Source organism: Mustela putorius, unplaced genomic scaffold, assembly GCF_011764305.1.
Source record: "Mustela putorius furo isolate JIRA1106 unplaced genomic scaffold, ASM1176430v1.1 tig00000129_pilon_pilon_pilon, whole genome shotgun sequence".
NCBI classification, from domain to species: domain Eukaryota; kingdom Metazoa; phylum Chordata; class Mammalia; order Carnivora; family Mustelidae; genus Mustela; species Mustela putorius.
The window spans coordinates 42,266,405-42,290,994 of record NW_025421290.1 but is presented as its reverse complement, the minus strand read 5'-3'; the positions used below and the strand labels follow the sequence as shown (position 1 = coordinate 42,290,994).

The 24,590-nt window shown below is 41.0% G+C and overlaps 1 protein-coding gene across 2 annotated transcripts in view; it reads right to left on the bottom strand.

Moving 5' to 3' along the window:
• The window catches only part of GOLGA5 (golgin A5), a 31,755-nt gene that overhangs the window by 4,977 nt on the left and 2,188 nt on the right, over positions 1-24,590 (bottom strand). The window contains exons 2-10 of one of the 2 annotated variants that reach the window (XM_004754799.3): positions 24,015-24,588; positions 17,575-17,802; positions 16,017-16,236; positions 15,208-15,331; positions 12,275-12,478; positions 8,442-8,612; positions 5,919-6,047; positions 3,392-3,490; positions 1,416-1,641 (exon numbers count right to left, since the gene is read on the bottom strand). In XM_004754799.3, coding sequence (XP_004754856.1) covers positions 1,416-1,641; positions 3,392-3,490; positions 5,919-6,047; positions 8,442-8,612; positions 12,275-12,478; positions 15,208-15,331; positions 16,017-16,236; positions 17,575-17,802; positions 24,015-24,558 — 1,945 coding nt within the window. In that variant the 5' untranslated portion in view covers positions 24,559-24,588. The remainder of the gene's footprint in view (positions 1-1,415; positions 1,642-3,391; positions 3,491-5,918; positions 6,048-8,441; positions 8,613-12,274; positions 12,479-15,207; positions 15,332-16,016; positions 16,237-17,574; positions 17,803-24,014; positions 24,589-24,590) is intronic. The other variant, XM_045072977.1, reaches the window with a different exon arrangement.

Here is a 24,590-nt window from a genome sequence, read left to right as displayed (position 1 = left end):
AATAAATAAGTAAATCTTAAAAATAAATGGATTTATATGAAAAAGTTAAAAACCAATAAAATAGATAATATAAACATATACAGCAAAAAAAATCTGGAAGGAGATATTCCAAAATGTTATCTGAGGGGAATGGATTATTTGGATGATTTTAATATCCTTTTTTTGGAGATTTCTTTTCATAGCAACCATGTTATTAAAAAACAAACATGTAAAACAAGTTCCATATACATTATGGAGTATGATGCCTCCATCAGAAAGGACGAATACCCAACTTTTGTAGCAACATGGACAGGACTGGAAGAGATTATGCTGAGTGAAATAAGTCAAGCAGAGACAGTCAATTATCATATGGTTTCACTTGTTTGTGGAGCATAACAAATAGCATGGAGGACAAGGGGTGTTAGAGAGGAGAAGGAAGTTGGGGGAAATTGGAGGGGGAGGTGAACCATGAGAGACTATGGACTCTGAAAAGCAATCTGAGGGTTTCGAAGAGGGGGTGGGTGGGAGGTTGGGGGAACCAGGTGGTGGGTATTATAGAGGGCAGATTGCATGGAGCACTGGGTGTGGTGCAAAAACAATGAATACTGTTACGCTGAAAAAAAAAAAAAACTTAAAAAAACTTTTATTTACTTTTTAAAAGGATTTTATTTATCTGACACAGAGAGAGAGTGCACAAGTAGGGGGAATGGCAGAGGGAGAGGGAGAAGCAGGCTTCCTGCTAAGAAGGGAGCCCAATGTGGGGCTTGATCCCAGGACTCTGGATCATGACCTGAGCTAAAGGCAGATGCTTAGCTGACTGAGCCACCCAGGCGCCCCTTAAAAAAATTTTAGTTGAAAGCCTAAGAACTGAGAAATTTACTGAATGACTACTTTGTAGGCTTTATGAAGCTCTAAGATTAAAAACTAGATCTGCTGAAGCTCATACTGAAATCTTTAACATTCTTCTTGATTATTACTTTGGGAATCTACAGATTTCTCAATTGAAATTATAGAGCATGGATATACTTACAGGACTATTAACTTTAATATTCATAATTACAGACTGGAAGATTTTTACAGCAAATCTTCAAGTTTCCTGAAAACCCCTTACTGCCAAATTATCTACCTTGTCATCAATATCTTGTAGAATGTCCTATGTATTTCAACATGATCACCGTTCCTCAAGTCTCCCTTCTCCAAGTCTCATACTAAGGAGCGGCATATTCATAGCCCACTGTCCTGTTTGCTAAAGATCATGTCAAACAGTGCACGGCTCAGGCCTCACATCAGGAGAAAAGCAGTGCTTTGCTGGATGGACCTTCTTGTAAAAAAAAAAAAAAAAAAGGTCTTTCTGTAACTTCTCAAAGTCACGCCTCAATTAGCAAGGATGGAAATAAAGGCAATGCAATGTTCTTTTGAAATTCCTTTTTTGTTACCTTCGCCATTGTCAACTCCAGACATATTAATAGAAGACCCACTGTTGCTACTTCCACTGGCGGAGTTCACCTGCTGCTCAAGGCGCTCCAGCTGGAAGACCAGAGAGTTCTTCTCTGTGCTAAGACTCTCCAGCATCGTCTGCTTCTGGATGAGAGTCTCTGTCAGCTGATGGAGTCGGTTTTCTAACTCAGACTGACTGCTGTTGCTCAAAGTTTTATTAGTAAGCTGAAAGGCAAAGTGTTCATAAAATTAGTACATAAAGTAAGTCTTACAACACAGAACCTACATTCCCACATGTAAAGTGTAGCATTATTCAATTTCTCAAAACTCACTATCTATGAAAGAGATTTTCAAATTGTATTAATGGGCTACAAAACCAATTTGGTGGGTCACAACCAGATTTTAAAATAGTAATGGCCAAGAACGGGACAGAGAGTACACAGCACATAGTATATGAGAGCATTGTTTTGTGAAACTTCTGTTTTAGTATTATACTTCTAAGTACATCTGAGTTATTGGGACACAAGGTATACTTTACTTCTCACTGTGGTGTCGTGATCAAAGACATCTGAAAGCATTGATCCAAAGGACAGTCTGAACTTCTTGGCCAGGAATCAAAACCCTCCATAACTCAGCAGTTGTGGTGCAGTGCAAAGACCGCAAACTGAGGTTTTGGGTTTTCACCTCTGCTCTGCAATTTTCTAGCTGTCTGACATTAGACAAATTGCTACATCTCTCTGTACATGATATTTAGGGATACTATATCATTCTAGCGAGTATCAGTGTAGTGGTACAGCCCACTACACTTTTAATGTGCACTCCCCTGATGACGGATGGTTTTGAGCACTTACTTATGTGCGTATTTGGTCACTCGTTTATGGGTTGTTGGTTTGTTTGTTTGGACAATATATGAAGATGCTGATCTTTTTTTAAAATTGTAAAAATCAACTTCCTGTTATGAGACAAAGAATTTCCTCTGTTCTACTTAGATCAAAAAAAAAACTTTACGAGCTAACCCCCTAAGATTAATTCTTAATTAACAAAAACAGGACAGAATCTTAGGCTTAGGAAGCACTCAAAAAACATTTAATAAATACAGGAATGTTTAAGGATTAAACCAATTGGTGGTTTATGGTCCTTTCTTTTGACTTTCTGCTAACAAGTCATGTTACCACTTGTAAGCACTTCACAAAAGTAGGTGAGGGAAGAATGGAACACTGAAATCAGATGCTCCTCTTAGAAAAACTAGAATATTTTAAAATAGTTTAAATCATGGACTGTTACAAAGTCTGACAACTTAAAAACTGAAATCATTTGCCTTTTTAATGTTCAAACTACATCATCAGCTAACTAAAAAGAGAAGAATCAATCTTTATGTAAATTATTTAAATGATCAATGACCTCATTATTTATTAAGTCAATAAATATAAGGGATAAAAAACAAAATGAACATAAGGGAGAAAAGGAAACAGCAGAGTTACAGGATAAGTGGATGCATGATTTTGTCACAGTTAATGATAAGTGCTGGTAAATGTGGGCGGTGGGCACATGTTATTTCCTAAATTTTACATTTTCAGAGTTTAAAAGAAGTCTTGGTGACTTTACAAAAGACCTATCAGTTGTTAACAGGAAGGTATCACTGGATTTTTCGCAGGAAAGAGAAACAGTAATTATTAAACTGGCAGTCAGCACAACCACCACTGAAGTTACAAGATACGAAATTTGGGGGTAAGTCCCGTGTCCTCGGATGGCTGTGGCTACAAGACACTTCCAGATGAAGAAGTCACAGAATACAGCAAACACAGATTAAAATGGCTTTAGATGAAAATTCTGTATCAGACTGAAAAAAACACCTCATTGTTCCAACAGCAGAACGCTGCTGAAAATATGAAAAAAGAAGGTCTCTATATCCCTTGAAAAAAAAAATTAGTTTTGCGATGTTATCTTTTCCCAAGAAGTGAACACTCATTCATACCTGGTTCCTAAGTTTTTGAATTTCTTCTTCTCGATCTTTAATCCTGCTTTGCAAGGTGTTCTTTGTTCGATACAGATCTTCTTCTATGTAGTGGAATTCCTACAAAGTGAGACATGAATACACAGAAGCGAAATCAGTGCTCCCGATGTCATCCCCAGTATCTGAAACATTCCTGACACACAGGAGGCACTCAGCCAACGTGTGCCACGTCTATGCAGAATGAACAAATGAGGGCCGTTGGAAGGGTCTGATGAACACGACTCCAGCAGGATGTATCAAGTCTTTCCATGGTCAGGTCTCCACTTTTCTTGGGTAGATATGTAGGGACAGCCCCGCTGGATCACATAAGTGTTATGTCTAACTTACAGGGAAAGAACTCACCCAACTGTTTTCTGAACTGGTTTCAAAATCCATGCGGCATTTTGCAGCCCCACGGCAATATGGGAGAGGCCCAGTTCTTCCACATCCTTCCCAACATTTGGTATTGTCAGTCTTGGTTAAGTGTAACTATTCACTAGGGACAACCTAGTATCGTGCTGTGGTTCCAGTGTGCATTTCTCTAACACTTAACGGTGCTGAGCAGCTCTTCATGTGCTTATTTCTATCACGCAGTGTTAGAACCTGTTTTGCTCTATCATGGATAAACAAGGAAAAATAAAGACTTCGGATTCACTAACAACTACACAAATGCGCTGCTGGTTTGTACAATGGATATGATGAGTCGGTGTCAGTTGGAATTTAAGAGCACAGTGCATGTCAGGGAAGAAAGAACAATTAGCTAAGAATCTTCAAAAGCATTATGCTTAACTGCAGACGAAGTAAGTAAAGGGAGCCGTATGAAGAAGTAGAGACAAGACAGGATCAAACTGCTAGACTCCTTGAGAACATCTAGTTCAACCTGCTCACTTCCCAGATGAAAGAAACTGAGATAAGTGAGAGCAGAGAAGATGAGGCAGTAATTAGGAAATGAGAACTGCAATTTATAGGAAGGTCTCCATGATTTCATTTAAAGCTCTAGGCTAGCACAAAATTTAAGGTTGAAATTACTTAAAATTAATAAAGAGCACTACAGGACTATTTAATCCCAAGATTAAGCACTTGCACCTAGAACATCTGATGATTAAATAAATAGCCTAGAGCTACATTCAGCTGCACTCGTTTCTGCTGGACTCTATCATTTTAAAAACAGGCCCCGGCAGTGGATGTGGGAAGACCATCTGCCATAATAAAATGAAAATTATCTCACTAACCATCAAGAACATCAAATTTTTGCCTTTCAATATATAATAGCTCCTTGAATAAATTAAAATGCAATTTCTGAAAGGACAATTTTATAACAGAATTATCTAGGGCAGCCTATGATGTACTCTGCAGGTGGCTACTCGGTCATTTTTCTTACCACTCAGGAAACAGATACAAGTGGGACCTTTGTAATAAAAACAAACATTTCTCATAATAGAACCCGTTTCAGAAATGATAAATCCTAATAAAAAAGATCTAAAGAATATAAACACACAAAGCTGAAAATGTTGTTTAAGTGAGGCACTGATCATTATAACAATAGTTTTCTGCAAAATGAAGAGAAAACAGATTTTTATTGTGAGGGTAAAATAAGATCATGTATACTAAGTGTCTTACAGTGTGGTTATTCAGTAAGTTATAAATGTTACTAACATTAGATATAACATCTTGATCTGAAAATGTGGATGTAAGCATATTTAACTGTTTTAATAAGGAAACTATTATGTAAGTATACTAAGAAAAATAAGTTGGGGAGCAGACAACTGCTAACTGAACAAAGAAATGTAATTTTAAACATGATTTGTGAGAACAGTCTATAAATATTTCTTCTCAATAGAAAGATCAAATTACCACACTAATGTTGTATTTATATTTCTATTAGATAATATTACTGTTGTTCTTAGAAAGTACAAATGTAGTAAAATGTGAAAATCAACAGATGTTTTTAGGTCTTCCATACATACACACTGTGACAAGGAGATATAATAAAACACAGACAAGGTAGCAGCAAGCAGTCTGGGACAGGCCTTCCGGGTTCTAGACTATTCTCTGGTTTACTGCGTGAGATTAGGCAAGTCCCATAACCATTCTGTGGGTCTTCTTCTTCCCTGTGAATTAAACAGTGACGGGGTGGGTGGTAACAAGACAGTAGAGGTCTAGAAGGTCCCCTTTACCATCGCCACTCCATACCCGTTCTGCAAGAACTTCAGTAAGTTGCTTCACCGGAGTCTCCTCAGAGAACCCCCAGCAAAGCGTCTTCCTTGGTAACTGTCCAACTAAAATCCTTACCTGCAGGGCGCCTGGGTGGCTCATCGGTTAAGCATCATGGTCCCCGCGTCCTGAGATGGAACCCCACGCTGGGCTCCCTGCTCAGTGGGGAGTCTGCTTCTCCCTCGGCCCCTCTCCCCACTCACGCTCTCTCACTGGGGTGCATGCTCGCTCTCTCGCAAGTAAATAAATAAAACCTTTAAAAACAAACAAACAAACAGACAAACAGGATCGCTACCTGCTTCTGTCGCTCTAGTTCGGCCTCCAGCTCCTGTTTCGAGGCTTTCTGCCCAGCTATTTGGTCTTGCAGCTCCTGTAACTGTTCTCTTGCTGATTCTGCTTCGCTAACCTGCTGTGCCTCCACATCCTGAAACGACAAGCCGCACATGTGAGAGCAGTAATCAACTGTTCATTTCGACATCTTTCAAGTACTCCCGCTGTGCCATGAACTGGGCTCAGGAGGCACTAGAGGGATGGGGACAAGTGAGACATGGTCTCCGCCCAAAGGGGGTACACAGGCAGACACATCACTGTATGCCACAGCCCACAGTGAGAGCAACGGACGGACCCTAGAGCCGCCACAGCGCGGGAAGCCCAGGGCTGGATGAGGAGGTCAGCAGCCGCTGGACAGTACAGCTCTCACCAAAAGCTAACAATTTCCAAAGGAACAGAAACATAACATCCGTAAGATGGCCCCTGGACTTGCAGGTTATAGTTTGTATGCGTGGGGGTCCAGTAGCAATGGAACTTCTCTCTCATCTCGCCTGAGGTTAGCCTCTTTTTTCATGGTTTAGCTTTATTACCATTATCTGTTCTTTCATCTTTCTCTATTTCTTACTTCTTCACTTAGCGTCATTATTCTCTCTTCTTCAAACTCAAAAACCACCTTCTAGATTTCCTGTGGAATCTACTAGTGGCAAAGAACATGACTCTAGGTTTCTATAGTTACCCCCTGTACAGGTTAACCAAGCGTCTGTCCATACAGTGCTACAAGAGATTAAAATCAGCATCTTAAATTGCTTGTTATCTTTTGGCACAGTCTTTTTATATTCATCTATGCAAACTCTGGCACTTCAGGTACTGTTTGAAAGAACAGGGGATTAATGACACACCCAGATAAGAACACCAGCGTGCCTCGTGGATTTAGAGGAAAGCAGCAAGAAGTACAATTATTTCCCCCTCTCCTTAAGTTTTTGGGGTTAGTAGCAGGTACTCTAATCTTTGTCATCAAGTTGACTTAAACAGATGAACTCTGAGAGGCAGATAGTATGAGCAGTGGGTAGTAACACATATTCTGGAAAATACAAAACAAAACATGTGTTCTGGAATCAGACAGACTATGGTTCTAATCCTGTTACTTTACTAGTTATAGGAAGCGACTTTCCTTCTCTGTGACTGAATTTCTTCAAACTGTAAAATGAAAATATACCATCTCCCTTGGGGGATTACAGGAGGGAATCAATGGACAGCAGACGCTGAGAGGTTAGTGCAATGCCTGTCCAGAAAGTTCTTAGCTATTACAGGCATTAACAATTCTCCCATTTTGCTAGATATACCATAATCCTTACTGTAGATTTTATCAACTTCTTGAGAAATGCTCAATGTCCTCAACGACGCTGGGGTAAGGATATTAAATAAAACGAGTCATATTTATAATCTCACCCAAATACGAATATAATAAATAAGACAAGATACAAACAGGATTAGCATGTACTCAGTTTCTAGGTTCACAGGACTGAAGTCTTTGGAATTCAAAATTAATTAAGGGAAAAAAAAAATCCAGCCATACAGACTATAAGGATAAGCCTTGATCAGCTCTTGTACTCTGCCAAGAAGTCCAGAAGGGACACTAGCTGCTATTTGTTGAGGGCCTGATGCGTGTCAGGAACAATGCTTGGCCCTCTGACACGTACCTTTATCCACAGGAGAACCTGTGTTTATCTCCACTTTATGGATGAGAAAACTAAGGCTCGTCTCGTGCACGTAACAGATCTACTAAGTGCCAAAGACGGGACACCTCTATCCAAATCTGGTATTCAAGCCCACACTCTAGGTAAGAAACCCTGGCCTTACAACGTCCACACTTTCCTCTTGTAGGTCCCGCCCATCTTATGAACCAATAATTTGTTGAGTTAATGCGTGGATGAATATTCTTCGCAAAATGTTTTTCTTTTGAAGAAGGCTTATCAGCCCACACCTTGTCCTCCCTCCTCAGAGGCTCCTCCTATAATATTTATGTCAGAGGCTCCATGTTTAATCTAAACAAAAGGTCCAACTTACTTTTGGATTAAAAACAGCAATTATCCATAAACTACAAATCATAAAATTTCTCGTGAAACTTTAATTAAGGGACTGTCCCTGTGTCCATTCCAGTATCAGAAAATGTCCCAGTTTTATAGACAAGCCCAGATCTCAATTGTTTTTTAACCACGAGATTGTCAGATCGATAAATCTGAAGACTCTGTCTGGATCCTTGTTGTAACCCCGAGCCCACAAGATGCCTGGCATACGGTGCACAGAAGGTTAGAATCTAACGATCTCATCTCGTTACCTCTGTGTGTTATTCCCAGACCTCACTGTCCCTCGATGGACAGGAAACCGATCGCCTTAGATGCATTACTACGCGGCGACCATTATTCCCACACCAGTTCCACACACCCTCTCACTAACACACTTCTCCCAAAATACAGACCACCGCCGCTCACCTGCAGATCGCTGGGGTCAGCGGCTGTCCGTGCCGAGGAGCCGTACTCGATCTTACCTGCAATTCGGCTCTCAGCTGATGTATCTGGCCCATCAGCTTCTGTATTTCCTCCTTCTGCATCTCCTTTTCGTGCCGAAGTTCTTCCAGCTCCATGCTGTTAGCAGTACTGCTGTCGAGGCCTTCAAATCCAGATCCTTCCTTTAAGCTGTTAATCAATTTTTCTTTAGACTATTATAAAAAAAGAAGTATCTTTAAGCAAAACAGACATTAGCTTGTATACGGAATACCATCAATATTACACCAAGTAAGCCAGTACGGAAATAGTCCAATTACCTTCTCCATCAAAGAAAGCCCACATTGAGATAAGAACTCAGCAGGGCCTTGCTGTACACTGTCCTTGGATTTTAGTCCCCAGGACCATGCTACTGTTGAAAACTTGTCATTAACAAGATTTCCCTCGTACTTTCTTCTCATCCCTTCTTGTGCTTTTTATCTCCATCACATGCTACTCAGCAAATATTTACAGAGCACCTACAATGGGTCTGGCACTCTGCTCAGAGTCCCATGCAATGCAGAGGTATCTCATTTGGGATGGTACCCTCTGCCTTACAAACTAAAAGGAAGTTACAAGTGTCCAGTAGAAGGCAATAAAAAGTTGAGAGGTGTATCTGTTAAGAGTACTTGCAGGGTTCCAAGGAGAAACCACTTACTGGGGAAGAGAAGGCTTTACTTGAAAGCAGCAGTTACGCTGATCCTGAAAAATGGCTAGGATTTTATTTTTTTATTACCTTTTTTAAAAAAGATTTTATTTATTTATTTGACAGAGAGAGATCACAAATAGGCACAGAGGCAGGTACAGAGAGAGGGGGAAGCAGGCTCCCCGCCGAGCAGAGAGCCCGGTGCGGGGCTCGATGCCAGGACCCTGGAATCATGACCCGAGCTGAAGGCAGAGGCCTTAACCCACTGAGCCACCCAGGCACCCCAATGGCTAGGATTTTAACAGGTGTGGAGAGAACAGGACAAAGCATAATAATGCAAAAGCATTAGGGCGTACAAGAAAGTATTGTTGAGATGCGCTCGGATAGAACGTTAGGGTCAACCTGGGGGGCTGCAGATGCCAGGCTGAAATGTTTGCCTTTTATCTGGTGGGCTAAAACAAACAACTAAAAAGTAGACAGGGAAGTGACATGACCAGAGATCATTTTAGGAGGGTTACTTTGGCGGTGGTATTAAGCAGGGGTTCACAAACTATGGCTTATGGGCCAGATCTGGCCTGTGGCCTGTGTACAGCCCACCAGCTAAGCATGATTTTTACATGTTTAGAGGAGGATTAAAAAAAAAAAAAAGACAAAGAGTATACAATGAAGACCACATAGAACCTGCAAAGCCTATAACATATACTATTTGGCCCTTTACAGAAAAAGTTTGCTGAGCACTGGTAGAAAGGATGAGTTAGAAGAAAAGATTCGATGTGGAGGACCAGTTTAAGAAGCGCTGTAATTACAATTCTAGGCCAGCAGGAAGGGCCATCAGCTCTTCCGCCTTCAACATGACGACCTGAGAGGCGCTCTCCTCCATCAAAAATAGTTTTTCTTTTCATGTGGTATAATTGTGGGTGACTTCTTCAAAATTCTCTGTGTTTTTCATATTTTCTATAACACACATAATTTTCTCTCTCTGCCCCCTAATATAGTAAAGGCCCAGACCCCTGTGATGAGCTTCAGGCCTTTACTTCTGATTGCCTTCCTGAAACTTCCACCTCGGTGTTACATCCTGCAAAGTGCACAGTCCTGCAAACTCATTGTCACTTGTCCTAACGCTCATCGGCACGAGCCTGTTCATCTTCCTGGTCTCTGCTGCACCACGCGGGGCGTATCGCTCCTGTGCTTGGGAACTGAGTCCTCCTAAGGTCTCCTTTCCCTTCCTCCACTTGCAGTTCCCCTTCCTCCAGGTGAATCCCGAAGTCGCACACACCCCACCTCCGACCTATCCCATCTGCCACCCTCACGACCACAAACTAGACCCTGTCCTTGTCACTTCTCACCATTAATTCCGATAGGCTCCTCTGTACCATGCCCCTCTCACCACTCCATCCCCACCCGACAATGTCCATAAAGACTTACCAGCACCTCCCCAGGGCCCCGCCCAGTGCCAACTCTCCCCCTGCTCAGTCTCTCTCCTCTCCCCTCTACCGCTGCCTAGGAGATAAAAATCTCCTCTGCACAGGATGTGAGGCCCTCCATGGTCTGGCTTCTGCCCCTCACTGCGTTTTCTACCACCACCGCCCCCCTCCCCCCGGCCCCCACTTGATCCCTAAGCCTGCATGCTCCAGCAGAGGAGCCAGCTGGCGTCCAGTAAAGAAGTCATGCTCCCTCAGACACCCCTTGCTCTGGGACAGCCGTTCTGTCTGAAGTCTCTTCCCTACCACGAGCCTTCTCACCCATGCTTCAAGTTCCTTTTGACACCGCGTCATCCGGTCATCTCTGACGTCCCCTCGCAGATTTTAAGGGCTTACTGCATCAAGAACTTTGTCACATCGAGTACCTCAGTGTCCCTCTGCTAACTGAACGCTCCTTACAGAAAGAAAACACACCCCCAGCATCTATCATAATGCCTCGTGGATAGTTAGGTGCTCGATGATAAATCAGAGTGACACGGCAGAAGCAATCGGAAAGAACAGTCTGGAGGAATGGACGTGCTGGCTCATGGATGTGGAATCGAAACGGTATCACGGCTCGAGCTCTACTGCCTGGGAAGAAGGAGTCATATTTACGGAAACTGGAGAATGAACGAGAAGCTGGGGGGAGAGGGGCGCATCCCACACAGAGAAGCCTGGTAGGCATTCAGAAACCAGGGTCAGGAAGTGAGGCTGGGAGACACACTTAAGTGACATCGAGGTGACAGACAGAAACAGAGTGAGTACAGGATTACATCACCTAAGAAGCAGTGAGGGGGGTGGGGCCTGATTTTGAAAGGACTCTTTGGTCTCTGGAGACTCGGGAGCAGGGAGAGAAGGCAGCTCGAGTGGGACCAGAGGCAGGAGTTTAAGAAGGCAGGACTAACGGTGTCCAGTGCTCTATCCCAATCAAAGTGGATGGAAATTAAGAAAAGAAAGAAAATATGTATTCAGGTCATTGAAGATATCTGGGAAGACAGTTTCAGAAATGTATCAGGGACAGAAATTACACGAAGGAGTTAGAGTTAACAGCTCTAAAATAAAGACGGCATATTTACGGAAATTCTAGTAAGTCTGATACTGAAGAAAACAACAGGGAAATGGATCCAAGCAGTCAAAAAAGACAAAGGGTTGTTTTCTCCTTAAGCAGGAGTTCCAGGACCTAGTCTTTGATCTTCTACCAAGCAACCGTATGCTCTTGAGTAAGCTGAGCCAGAAAATGGTGGCAGAAAAGAAGAAACGGAGACAGGACAGACTTAGGAGGAGAGCTTCCATACAGCAGAATAGGAACCAGCGCACAGGCTAGAAAACCCTCCTAGAGAAAGATGAATGGATACCTTCCCCTCAGGAGGCAAAGGACGGAGAAACCAAGGACTACAGGAGGTGACACGGGGGAAGCTGCGTGAGGCCAAGACCACTAGCTCTGAAAAACTCAATGGGGGATCCGCCAGGAAGAGTAAAATGGCTGCCTAATGACAAACATCGATATTGCCATGTTTAAGGTGACAGGTGAAGACCTGCGCCAGGCCGTGGCAGAATGAATTGTCAATAAAAAGAAAGAAAGGCAGTAGGAACAAGGGCCATTTTGGTGCAGGAAGTTAGCTGAAGTGAGCCAACCCGGGCAAACACGAATGAATCCTCTCACAGATCTAGATGGAGTCCGAAAGCATCACCAACTTGGCAGATCTTAACATCCAAGACATTTCCTGCCTACCTGGAGGATTCTAGTAGCTTTTTGCTTGTAGTCAGTCAGCTCCTGCTTGGAGGACTCCAAGCCGGCCTTGCACACTTTGACTTGCTGCTGCAGCTCCTCAACCCTCTTCTTCTCCTCCGCGCATTTTCTTTCTGCCAGAGTGACTGCTTCGGCCAAATTCTGACGTTCCACTTCCATCTTATTTAGGCGCGCTGCAAACTCACTCTGTGACAAATTTTTATATCATCTTTAGATCATCTCCTCTGAAATATATCTTACCAACCATCCAATCAGATGTCTTATAGGATTTTTTTTTCTTTTTTTTTTTTAGTTCAGCCCAACAACATAACAGGGAGGTTAAAAAATAAAACAAAACACCTCATTTTTTAGGAACTGAAGACTAGGGACTCGAAGGCTGTTGGCTCCCAAACACGGCAATGCATCAGAATCGATTAGAGATTTATTTTTTTCTTTTTTTAAAAGATTTTATTTATTTATTTTGAGTGACAGCACAGAGGGAGATGGAGAAGGAAAAGCAGACTCCCTGCTGAGCAGGGAGCCTAATGTAGGGCTTGATCCCAGGACCCTGGGAGCATGACCTGAGCCAAAGGCAGACAATTCACTGACTGAGCCAGGTAGATGCCCCAATTAAGGAGTTTTAAACAAATAACCACCACCCAAAGCCTTCCCTAGGCTTACTGACTTGGAATTTCCAAGATGATGCTTAGAAATGGAAATCTGTTTAAGATATTTCCAAGGTGAATCTGGTGAGCCTGATACAAGCTGATCAATCAATAAAACAGAAAGTCTATCAGAAAGCAAATGAAGGGGCACCTGGATGGCTCAGTCAGTTAAGCATCTGATTCGTGGTTTCAGCTCAGGTCACAATCTCAGGGTCAGGAGTTCAAGCCCCATATCAGGCACTGCGCTCAGCTCGCAGTCTGCTTAAGTCTCTCACTCTCAAATAAATAGAATAAATCTTAAAAAAAAAAAGCAAACCGAAGAGTTAAGTAAACAGCTACATCTTTTTAAATAGCATGTTAACATTTTCCTTCTATTTCAAATTTTCTAATTAACTATTAAATATAATTATTTTAGCTTAAGAAACTTCCAAAGCACATTCTAGAAAAACACATGCCTATCACTTACTAGCCTATCTAGTTCTGAGATTTTATTTTACTTTTGTTCTCCAAAGTTCTCATCACCAGAACACTCAGGTGAGGCAGAAGTCTGAAAGCATTTACAGTTCACACAACATTAGCTAAAGCCACAAACCTTTGATCCAATATTAACTCCTGTTTTAAATAAATACAGCAAGAGGACTACGCTAATCTCTACTAAACACGTGAAATGTGCTTAATGCAACTAAGAATGGAATTTTTGTTTATTAACTTTAATTTTTGTTAATTCACTTTAATTAAACATAAAAAAACTTAGTTCAATTAATAATACGTTCATGGGGATATAATTCACACCCCATAGAATTCACCCTTCTACAGTGTACAGTTCAGTGGTTTGCTTGTATTCAGAGTTAATTGTACACCCATTACCACTACCTAATATCAGTACATTTTCACCCCAAAGGGAGATCCTCTAACCACTTCTCCGTTCCTTCTAGCCCCTGGCAATGATGAATCTATTTTCTCTGTAGATCTATTACGGACACTTCATATAAGTGAAATCATCTAATACGTGGCCTTCGGTGTCTGCCTTCTTTCACTTAACGTCTTACAGGTTCGTCCATGTTGTAGCATGAATCAGGACTTCTTTCCTTTTTATGGCTGAATGGTATCTCCTTGTATGCATATAGTACACTTTGTTTACCCATTCAGCAACTGAAGGATATGTGTAATATTTCCAGTCTGGGGCTATTGTGAATAATGCTGCTGTGAATATCTGTGTACAATTTTCTGTGTGGACAGATATTTTCAATTCTCTTGGGTACACACTTAGAACAGAACTGCTACACCATATGGTGTACTCTATGCCTAAATTCTGAGGCACTGTTAGTGGAAAACACTTCTGTTTAGAACAATTGGGCATGGGAATTACTTTTTTACCTATCAAATTTATGAAATCTAAATATAGACCAAGTATTATGTAAGAAAATTTATGACTGGGCGCCTGGGTGGCTCAGTTGTTAAGTGGCTGCCTTCGGCACAGGTCATGATCCCAGAGTTGAGGCTCATATTGGGCTCCCTGCTTGACAGGAAGCCTGCTTCTCCCTCTCCTCCTGCTCCCCCTGTGTTCCCTCTCATCGCTGCTTTGCCTACTTGTGATCTCTGTCTCTGTCAAATAAATAAATAAAATCTTGAAAAAAAAAAAAGAGGGCCCAAATCAGCTTTTTTTTTTTTTAAAGATTTTATTTCTTTATCTGACAGCAAGAGAGCGATCACAAATAGTCAGAGAGGCAGACAGAGAGAGAGGAGGAAGCAGGCTCCCTGCTGGGCAGAGAGCCCGATGAGGGGCTCCATCCCAGGACCCTGAGATCATGACCTGAGCCAAAGGCAGAGGCTTAACCCACTGAGCCACCCAGGTGCCCCCCAAATCAGCTTCTCATCAAATAATGGTAATGTTGGCTGCACAACAAAATGAAGTGAAAAATATCTATCTCTACTGAATATAAACTATTTTAAGTGTATTCCTTTCTTAAAGGGGTGCTGAGGGGCTGCTCTAGGACCACTGCCCAACCTGTGCACCACCCCGTCAAAGACTGTCTCAGAAGAAAAATGCCCACGCTTCCTGTCAATGCCTTGTTGATGGATCATAGAGGATGTTGAAATTTATTTTCACTGTAATCTAATACATAAGGTTAAGTAAATTTAGCAAATTACTAGGCTAACTTTTCAAATACTTAGTTGTTGTCACAGAAACAGATTTTTCTGAGAACGCGCCGCAGGATTTTATCACAGCCTGTGTCCTAAGACAGCAGAAAGGCATCGCTCCTTTCTAACCTGCATCTGTTTGCAGCTCTCCTGCTCTCTCTTCCGGGCAGCGTCCGCCTCGTGCAGTCTCTCCTGAAGCGTCTGCAGGGCTTGGTTCTGCAGGCTGCTGCCTTCGCTGTGATCCTGCATTATTCTACAAGAAAAGGCATCACTTGAAAGGACTTATTGCCACCGTGCCCAAGTGAGAAGATGCAATAACTTTCAAGGCATCAGCTTGATGGCACAAACGAGATGATTTGACTGGGGCGCCGAGGTGGCGTGGTGGGCTGGGCATCTGACTCCTGGTTTCGGCTCAGGTCACGATCTCAGGGTCATGATACTGAGCCTCGTGTTGGGCTCCATGTTCAGCATGGAGTCTGCTTGAGATTCTCTCTCCCCATCTCCCTCTGCTGCCCCTTCCCCCACCCCTCTCTCCCTAAAATTTAAAAAAAAAAAAAAAATTTAAAAAAAAGATGATTTGACTAAAATATTCTTAAAGAAATCTTTTTGCCTTTTAATGGAATGTAACCTATATTTTTAGGCATCCAAATAGAAGTACAGACCACATATCATTATATGCCAAAAAAAGTTAAGGACACTATATTCTTCAAATATTTTTAAATTCAGAATTTGCTAACAATGCATCTCAATTGCAAGTAATAAAGTAATAAATCAACTTGTAATCACGCACATTTACAACATTACCAAAAGCTAAATTATCCCTCCCTAAATTTCGAAAGCTAAGTTTTCATAAAACAATCTACACTACAGTGTTCATCATTACTTGCATGGGGAAAAATCTTTCTATTCCCTTTGTCACTATCACCAGGATGAGCTACCGTGATTTCTCCATCTGTAAGGCTTCCAGGGCTTCGGAGCGCGTGGCCAGGAGCTGGTCGGCCTCCTGCAGCCTCACTTTCAGCACGGCCAGCTGCGAGTCCTTGGCAGCCACGGCTTCAGTCAGGTCATCGACCTGGGCGCGGAGCTCTCGGGTTATTCGATCACTCTTTGAATGGTCATCATTCCACTTCTCAACTCTTGCTCTTGCTTTGGTTAATTCTTTTAAAAAAAAAAAAATAGTAATAATAATGAAAGAGATTTCTCTCTTCAAGCAGACACACTTTTCTCAGAGCACACAGATTCTCCTCTGTGTCCCTGTAGTGCTTACTACCAAAATCAAGAGCTTACAAGTGTCTTCAAATTATTTGCTTCAAATGGGATACCCACTTCTCAAGGCCAATGTTCCCACCTGTATCACAGTTAATAGGTTGGAAAGGGCACAACAGTAGCTGCTTTTCTACAAAACCAATCTTTCTGAGACATATCCTAAAGCATTTGGGAATCCAAACCAGTATACGGCAGCATTCAGAAGAGCAGCCCAGTCGGTGAATTTGCTGAGTTCTGCTAGTGACAGGAAGAATGCAAATACAAATCAAGGGCACAGTAAGACCAAAACAAACAAAATCAAAACCTGAAGATAAAAGACAGGAGAGAATGTTTTTCTCTTGATTACTGTAGCAAAAAGACGGTATTTTAAAAAAAATATCTAGGACACTGGTGCCAGAAGAGCAATGTGGTGCAGATTTCCATACTCACACATTTATAATACCAGTTTGCAAGCAAAAAAAAATATTTTTTATATTGAAGCAAACTCTACAGGGTCTCAGGAAAAGCTCTATTTCTAGGTCTTTACTAGTCTGGTAAAGTGAAGCTTTTTCTGAAGTCAGTCCAACAAGCCCTAAACTTTCTGGGCCTCCATCCATGTCTTGGCAAAACTTTTCCTACTGTCCCCACACTCCTTTCTAATTGCTGCCAGGGACAAAGGCAGAGACCTCTTCGCTTCTCCCTTTTGTTTTCCCTCAGCCACACTTGTATTAAGACTAACACAGTCCATCCCCGTCACCTCATTCATGAGATTATTTACTTTTAAATTACCCATTTCTGAGGAATCCAAGAGTTTTCTACTCTAGGGCCACTTCACTGCGTATTTCCAGAGGGTATCATTCAAACTGAATTCCATGCCCACTTTATATCCCCCAGAGCAGTACAACACTGTGACCTTGTCTACTGGTATCCACTCCTGTGTTTAATCCCACCTCTGGTTCATCAACGGCTCCCCTGAAGGTTCAGAAGAGATCAAATGAACCAGATAATTATTAACCGCCCCAGTTCTTAAATTTCATGACTCCCAAGGAATGGCCACACAAAGGCAACATTCTGTTTCAGATTAGTAGGAGGATGACTGGTTCTATTTCTAAATCTGGGCCCTATATTTCTATGAAAACTGGGTTTTGTAAGTCTAATGTGAAATATTGCTGAGTTTCGATGTAATCAGGTTTTCAGTTTATTTTTGAAATGTTAAATTCCTAACCCTCCACAATTTAAATAAGGCTCTACCTTCTTGAGTTTCCTTGGATCTTTGAAGTAATGAGGCCATTTCTTGATTTAAAGACTGAACTTCATTCCTCAACAGCTGATTCTCCAATCGAAGATTAGAGAGTTCATGTGATTTGCCATCGTGACTAGGTGCTGGGCTGTGGTCAGCAGGGACAGCACCTGATGATACATTTTCCTTTGAAGAATCCTCTTGAACTTCATGGCCAGACTCTGAATTATTAGAGGTTACTGAAAAAAAAAAAGAAAAAAAGAATCCACTTTTATTATATTGGAACACTCACCACATACACATTAGTAGCTTACTTTGGTAGAATGCCTTTTGGCTCAAGCTGACTGCTGTAGCTAAAATTAAAAAAAAAAAAAAAGAAAAAAGAAAAAATATTCTTTTTTTTTTCAAACTTATATTCTCAAAAGATTTCCTTCTGATGAAATTTCATTCACCTCCATGGAGGCTATAGATCTCTAAGGATCTCAAATTTTGGATATACTGAATAAATGGTGATAAACAACAGACACAAGAATATAGTTCTGGAAAGAAGAAAATCAAGAGATCATCTAAACGGTTGGGATTAGGAAAAAAGGGTTTCAGTCTCCCTCCATCTCTAAAGCATTTTCTAAAACAAGAGGAAGGTCTCAATAATGAAAATACTAGAAAAGCACAAAAGAAGAGCTGTGGGTTTCAAGGCAAAAGACAGTAATCATAGGTCAGAGCCAATTTGTTACATACCAAACTGGAATCTAAAAGGCCTTATACAAAGAGACAGAGACTCATAAATTCAGATTCATCTTGTTTTGGACTAAACGTGATCCAAATGCATTTTTAAGATGATTTTATTTATTCATTTGGCAGAGAGCGAGCACCCGAGAGCGCACAAGCAGGGGGAGCAGCAGGCAGAGGGAAGGGGGAAAAGCAGGCTCCTGCTGAGCAGAGAGCCCGACCTGATGACCTGATGAGCTGAAGGCAGACACTTAACCAACTGAGCCACCCAGGTGTCTGTCCAAATGCATTTTTACGCACTCTAAAAAAAATTATATTTGTGCTAAAAAGTGAACTGTATCTCGATAAAATGGACTAAATAACTATGGACAAAAGAGGTGACACTTCACAAAAGAAGATAAACAAATGATCAATAATCTTATGAAAAAGCTCTCAACACCTTCAGTGATCAAGGAAATGCAAATTAAAACCACAGTGAGAACCAGTACACACCTGCTAGAAGGGCTAAAATTAAAAAGACAACACCAAACGTTGACAAAGACGTGGAGCAGCCAGAACTCAGATTATTGGTGGGAGTACGAAATGGTATAAACCACTGTGGGAAAAGGTTTTGCAGTTTCTTATGAAATTAAATACTCCCGGTGACATTTTGCCCAGTGACTCCCCTGCCAGGCTTGAAAATGAAAACATTTTCCCACAAATAGACAAATACAAAAATGTTCATAGCAGTTTTATTCACAATAACCCCAAACTGGAAACAATCCATTGTACATAAAAGAGAAGAGATAAACTATGGTATATCTCCAGCAGAATACTACAAAATAAAAAAGAACAAACTATTGATATACCCAATAACACGGATGAATCTTACTAACATGATGAGCAAAAGAAGTCAGAGAAGAGGGTGTATATCCTACATGATTCCATTTATATGAAACTTTAGGACAAAAACTAAGGTTAAAAAAATCAGATCAGTGGTAGTTGGGGAAGTGGGATGAAAAGATTAACTGAAAGGAACATGAGGGAAGGGGGCAAAGAAGCGTTATCACAAAAGTGTGGGTTACATAGGTATAGCCGTTTCTCTGGATAGATAAGATCTGTGCATTTCAACATACAGAAAAAATTATGAGGAATGGAAATTTAAATAATGACTAGGCACTAGATCATATCAAGGAATTATTACATTTTCAGGGTGATGATGGTGTGGATGTTTGTTTCTAAAGTTTGCATTCTGGCTTAGTGGGTTAAGCATCTGACTTTGGCTCAGGTCATGATCTCAGGCTCCTGGGATCAAGCTTGGACTCCCTGCTTAGCGGGGGGTCTGCTAGTCCCTCTCCCTCTACTCCTTCCCTTGCTTGTACGCTCCCTGTCTTTCAAATAAATAAAATCTTAAAAAAAAAATAAAGTTAGCATTTTTTTAGGGTAATAAAACGAATTATTTCTAGATGAAATGATATGAGATCTGTAATTTGCTGCAAAATAATTCTGTGGACAGTAGAGGTAAAAAGCGATGGAAAGTGGGAGGTATAAATAGAACAAGAAGGGCCATGTTGATTAATATAGCCAGACAATACGTAATATTGGAGGGAGTCATCAAAATCTACTTTGGTATGTTTGAAATTTCCAAAATAAAAATTTTTCGAAAGAAATAAAGTTGTATATCCGAACTTATGGGATACATCCAAAGTAGTATTTAAAAGGACATCTAGGGGCGCCTGGGTGGCTCAGTGGGTTTAAAGCCTCTGCCTTCGGCTCAGGTCATGATCCTAGTGTCCTGGGATCGAGCTCCACATCGGGCTGTCTGCTCTGCAGAGAGCCTGCTTCCTCCTCTCTCTCTCTCTGCCTGCCTCTCTGCCTACTTGTGATCTCTGTCTGTCAAATAAATAAATAAAATCTTTAAAAAAAAATAAAAAAAAAATAAAAGGACATCTATAGTTTTTAATATTTACATTAAAAATGAAAAGAAAGAAAATCAATGAGTTTTCTATCCACCTTAAAGGCTATAATAACAGCAGAATAAACCTCAAAGCAGAAATTAACAATAAAGACCAGAAACTAATAAAATAGAAAAGAAACTTGCTAGAGAGAATTAAAATGGTCTTCTGAGGGATATATCATAAACAATATGCCAATAAATTTTTAAATGTATACTATGTTGAAACCTACCAAATTATATAAATTATAAATTATACACTATAAATTATAAATTATATACTTAAGTATGTATAATTTATTATCTGTCAGTTACACTTCATTAACACTATTTGAAAAAAAGGCATTTAGCACAGTGCCAGCTATTATTTTTCTGTGAGTATCTGTGATCAAGCTTTGGTTTCTGCAGGGTTAATATGAATAATTAATGTACAAATGGGTTTTTTTTGGCTGTGATACTTTCATTATTTTCCTGAAATTAAAATAAATATAATCCCCCTAAATGTATATAAAATAGACAAATTCTTAGGAAAAGATGTAACTCACCAAAAACAGAGGAAATGGAAAGCCAATGCAATCAGTAGTTAAAATCTTCCATTAAAAATACCCCAGGGGCCCTGGGGTGGCTCAGTCAGTCGGGCATTTGCCTTCAGCTCAGCTCATGATCCCAGAGTCCTGGCATCTAGCCCCACTTTGGACTCCCTGCTCAGCGGGGATTCTGCCTGTCCCTTTCCCTCTGCCTCTCCCCTTCTCCCCACCCTCGTCCCCGTTGGTGCTCTCTCTTGCTCATGCTCTCTCAAATAAATAAATAAAATCTTAAAAAAAAAAAAAAAAAGAATAGCCCAGGCCCTGATGGTTTTACCACTGAGTTCTAGCAAACAATCAGGGAATAAATAATCTTACATCAAATAATTAGGACAACAGAAAAGGAGAGAGCACTTTGCAAATCATTTTATAAGGCTAACATAAGCAGAATACCAAAACCTAACAATACTACCAGTCAATTTTGCTTATGAAATAAATGCAGAAATCCTAACCACAGTATTAGCAAACTGAAAGTTAAGTTTGGTTTTAAGTTATAAAAAATCAATTGATTTGTATACCATATCAATATTAAAGAACAAAAGTTTTTAAAAAATCATAGTTACCTCATTATATCCAGGAAAAAAAAGTTACTAAAATTTAACAGAAAAACTCAAACTAGATATATAGAAACATTCTTCACTGATAAAAAGTACCTATGGAAAAAAAAAAAAAAAAAGTACCTATGAAAAACCTTACACAAACATTATATTTGGTGAAACAGCCAAAGCCTTGTGTTGACGACAAAGATAAAAAACTGGTTTTCATAAGCCAATGCAGTGAGGCAAGGAAAAGATTTTTAAGATAAACAGGTTAAGAAACCAAACTGTCATTATTCAGATACTGTACTGCTGAAAATCTAAATGAATGTACAGAAAAATATGAAGATTAAGAGCTGTGTAGGTTACTGTGTGTCAAAGGCACACAAAAAGCAAAAATTTTAAAAAGATATCACCTAAAAGTTTCAAAGACTAAATTCGACAAAAAGTATGCAAGACCCTCACGGAGAAAACAATAAAATCTTAGTGAAAGACACTTAAGAACAGAATTGAGATTATATCACGTTATAATGGGTGAAAAACCTCAGTACTGTAAAGACACTGATTCTTCCTCAACTAACCGTCCACATAGAAGCAATGGACTCCCAATAAAAAGACCAACAGAAGTTTTGTGAAACTTGGCAAATTCGAAAATGAATATGGATGTACAAAAAAAATCCAAGAATAGCCAAAACATTCTTGAAGGACCCGGTGGGAGAAATTCCTCTAGGAGGTATCAAAACACTATAAAACTGCATTAATTAAGATAGTGTGGCATGGGTCGGGGCGCCTCGGTGGCTCAGTTGATGTCTGGCTGCCTTCGGCTCAGGTCATGATCCCAGGGTCCTGGGACTGAGCCCTACATCGGGCTCCCTGCTTAGCAGGAAGCCTGCTTCTTCCTCTTCCACTCCGCCCGCTTATGGCCCGCTTGTGTTCTCTCTCTCGCTGTCTCTTTCTCTGTGTCAAATAAATAAATAAACTCTTAAAAAAAAAAAAAAAAAAGATAGCATTGGCACAAAAACAGACAACCCAATGAAACAGAATTAAGTGCCCAGAAACAGAGTGATGTATAGATGGATGCTTGATAATATGCCTGGGGTGATATTGCAGATTGAAAGGGAAAGGAAATATTTTCAATGAATGATGCTAGATGCCGAGATAACAGATTTCCAACCCCTCTTCTTTTCAGCTGAAAAATTTCTACTCATTCTTCAAGACCCATCTCAAATTATAGGCCTCTGTGAATCCTTCCCTAAATACCTCGGACGATTAGCTACTTTCCTTAGTGCCTCCACAATACTTTACCGTATCACAGCCGCTATCCTTACTATCCTAGACACTAATATATATGTAAATTATCTGTTTGCATGTCTGTCCAACCCATCAGACCCTGCTGGGAGAAATTTAGCCGTGTGGGTGCACATAATTAGTCAACAGCTACTGCCTGATCTGGTCTTGAATGCCTTGAACACTTGCCTCTTCACCACTTTAACCTCAAAGATACAAGACCTATTTTTATTCACCAGCAGCCTAGACTGTGGGAGACATTGTAACATTTAAGAAAATAGCAAGCTTCCATTCATCACTTTATACAAAGAATCTCTGCAAAAACTGGTCATGTACATGGCTATTTTTAAATGGGAAGGGGATGCCTAGGTGGCTCAGTTGGTTAAGTGTCTGCCTTCAGCCCAGGTCACGATCCTAGGGTCCTGGGATCAAGTCCCGCATCAGGCTCCTTACTCAGCAGGGAGCCTGCTTCTTCATCTGCCTGCGGCTCCCCCTGCTCATGCTCTCTCTCTCTCTCTCTGACCAACAAATAAATAAAACCTTTAAAATGGTTAGTAGCGGGGCTCCTGGGTGGCTCAGTGGGTTAAGCCGCTGCCTTCAGCTCAGGTCATGATCTCAGGGTCCTGGGATCGAGTCCCATATCGGGCTCTCTGCTCGGCAGGGAGCCTGCTTCCTCCTCTCTCTCTCTCTCTGCCTGCCTCTCTGCCTACTTGTGATCTCTCTCTGTCAAATAAATAAATAAAATATTAAAAAAAAAAAAATAAAATAAAATGGTTAGTAGGTACCATGTTAACCCCATTTCTGCAGGTGAGAAGATACACGCATAGAGTAATTTCACAGCAAATTAAACAACTGAATACCAGAAGTCTAAACTGTTACTTCACTACCAGGTCAATGCCTTCAACCCTTCAACCTGAAGTTCAGCCTCTCAGCTTTACGCTCAGGGATGCAAGGGGGAAAGAAAAACACACAAAAAAAATTCTCACAATCCAGAATATATGTGAAGTACAGCCTCCTCTTTTATAATCCCAGAAAGAAATGATATGAGACCGTCCCAAATCCAAAATGATGTTTTCTTTCATATTTTAAAACTGTTCTTTCTGTGTTTCAAAATATCTTGGAAAATCATTCTGGACAGAAATTCTTGTAAAGTTACCCAACAGCATTTAAAGGTCCCTATTATACAGGTCGTGACCTGACCTGTGCTGACTAGTAGCACGCCAAGTGGTCTCCCTAGTTTATAGCATGCTTCAGAGACTGCCTTTACACCAGTAGGGAAAGGTAACAAAACAGCGGATGAGAAACACTACCAAAACGTCTTAGACTAGGGTGACACATCCAATTTGCTTAACTCTAAAAGAAACAGAGGGCCAATTAACTACCATCGCTTTGGCTCCCAGAAGGATTTTCCTCCGTGGCTTTAACGGCGGTTATGCTGGTGGTCACAGAGCTGGCGCTCGCTGTCCGAGAACTCGGAGGAACAGGTGTCCGGCTCCTTTCTTTTTTGATTTCCACCCTCCCAGCAGGCTCCTTCTGTGAACTATTAAGAAAGTCAAACAGCAGCTCATCATCGGGTTCTGACTTTTTTCTTCGAACGAACTGGGATGAAGGCCTAGGAAGAGATGCGTTTTCAACAGGATGGGAAGCCTCCGTGGATGTCCTCGATCCGACTTTTACATTCGCAGTGCCAGCTAAAAGAGTGGCTTTCTGATTTCTAATGTTATCAGCTGCTGAGGAAATATATGCAGCTTTGGGTCCAGTCTGGTAAGTCAAATCCGTATTCTGCGGAAGTTCAGGATAGTCAGCATTTTTGTTGTAGGTGCTGTTGCCACTGTTCTCTTTTCTGCTGAGAGCTGTGGCGGCCCCCTGGTCAACCCGATTTAAAAGATCTTCTGCCTTTCCAGCAAGATCCGCAAACCAAGACATGATGGGAGCAGAAAAATCCTACTGGTGAACCT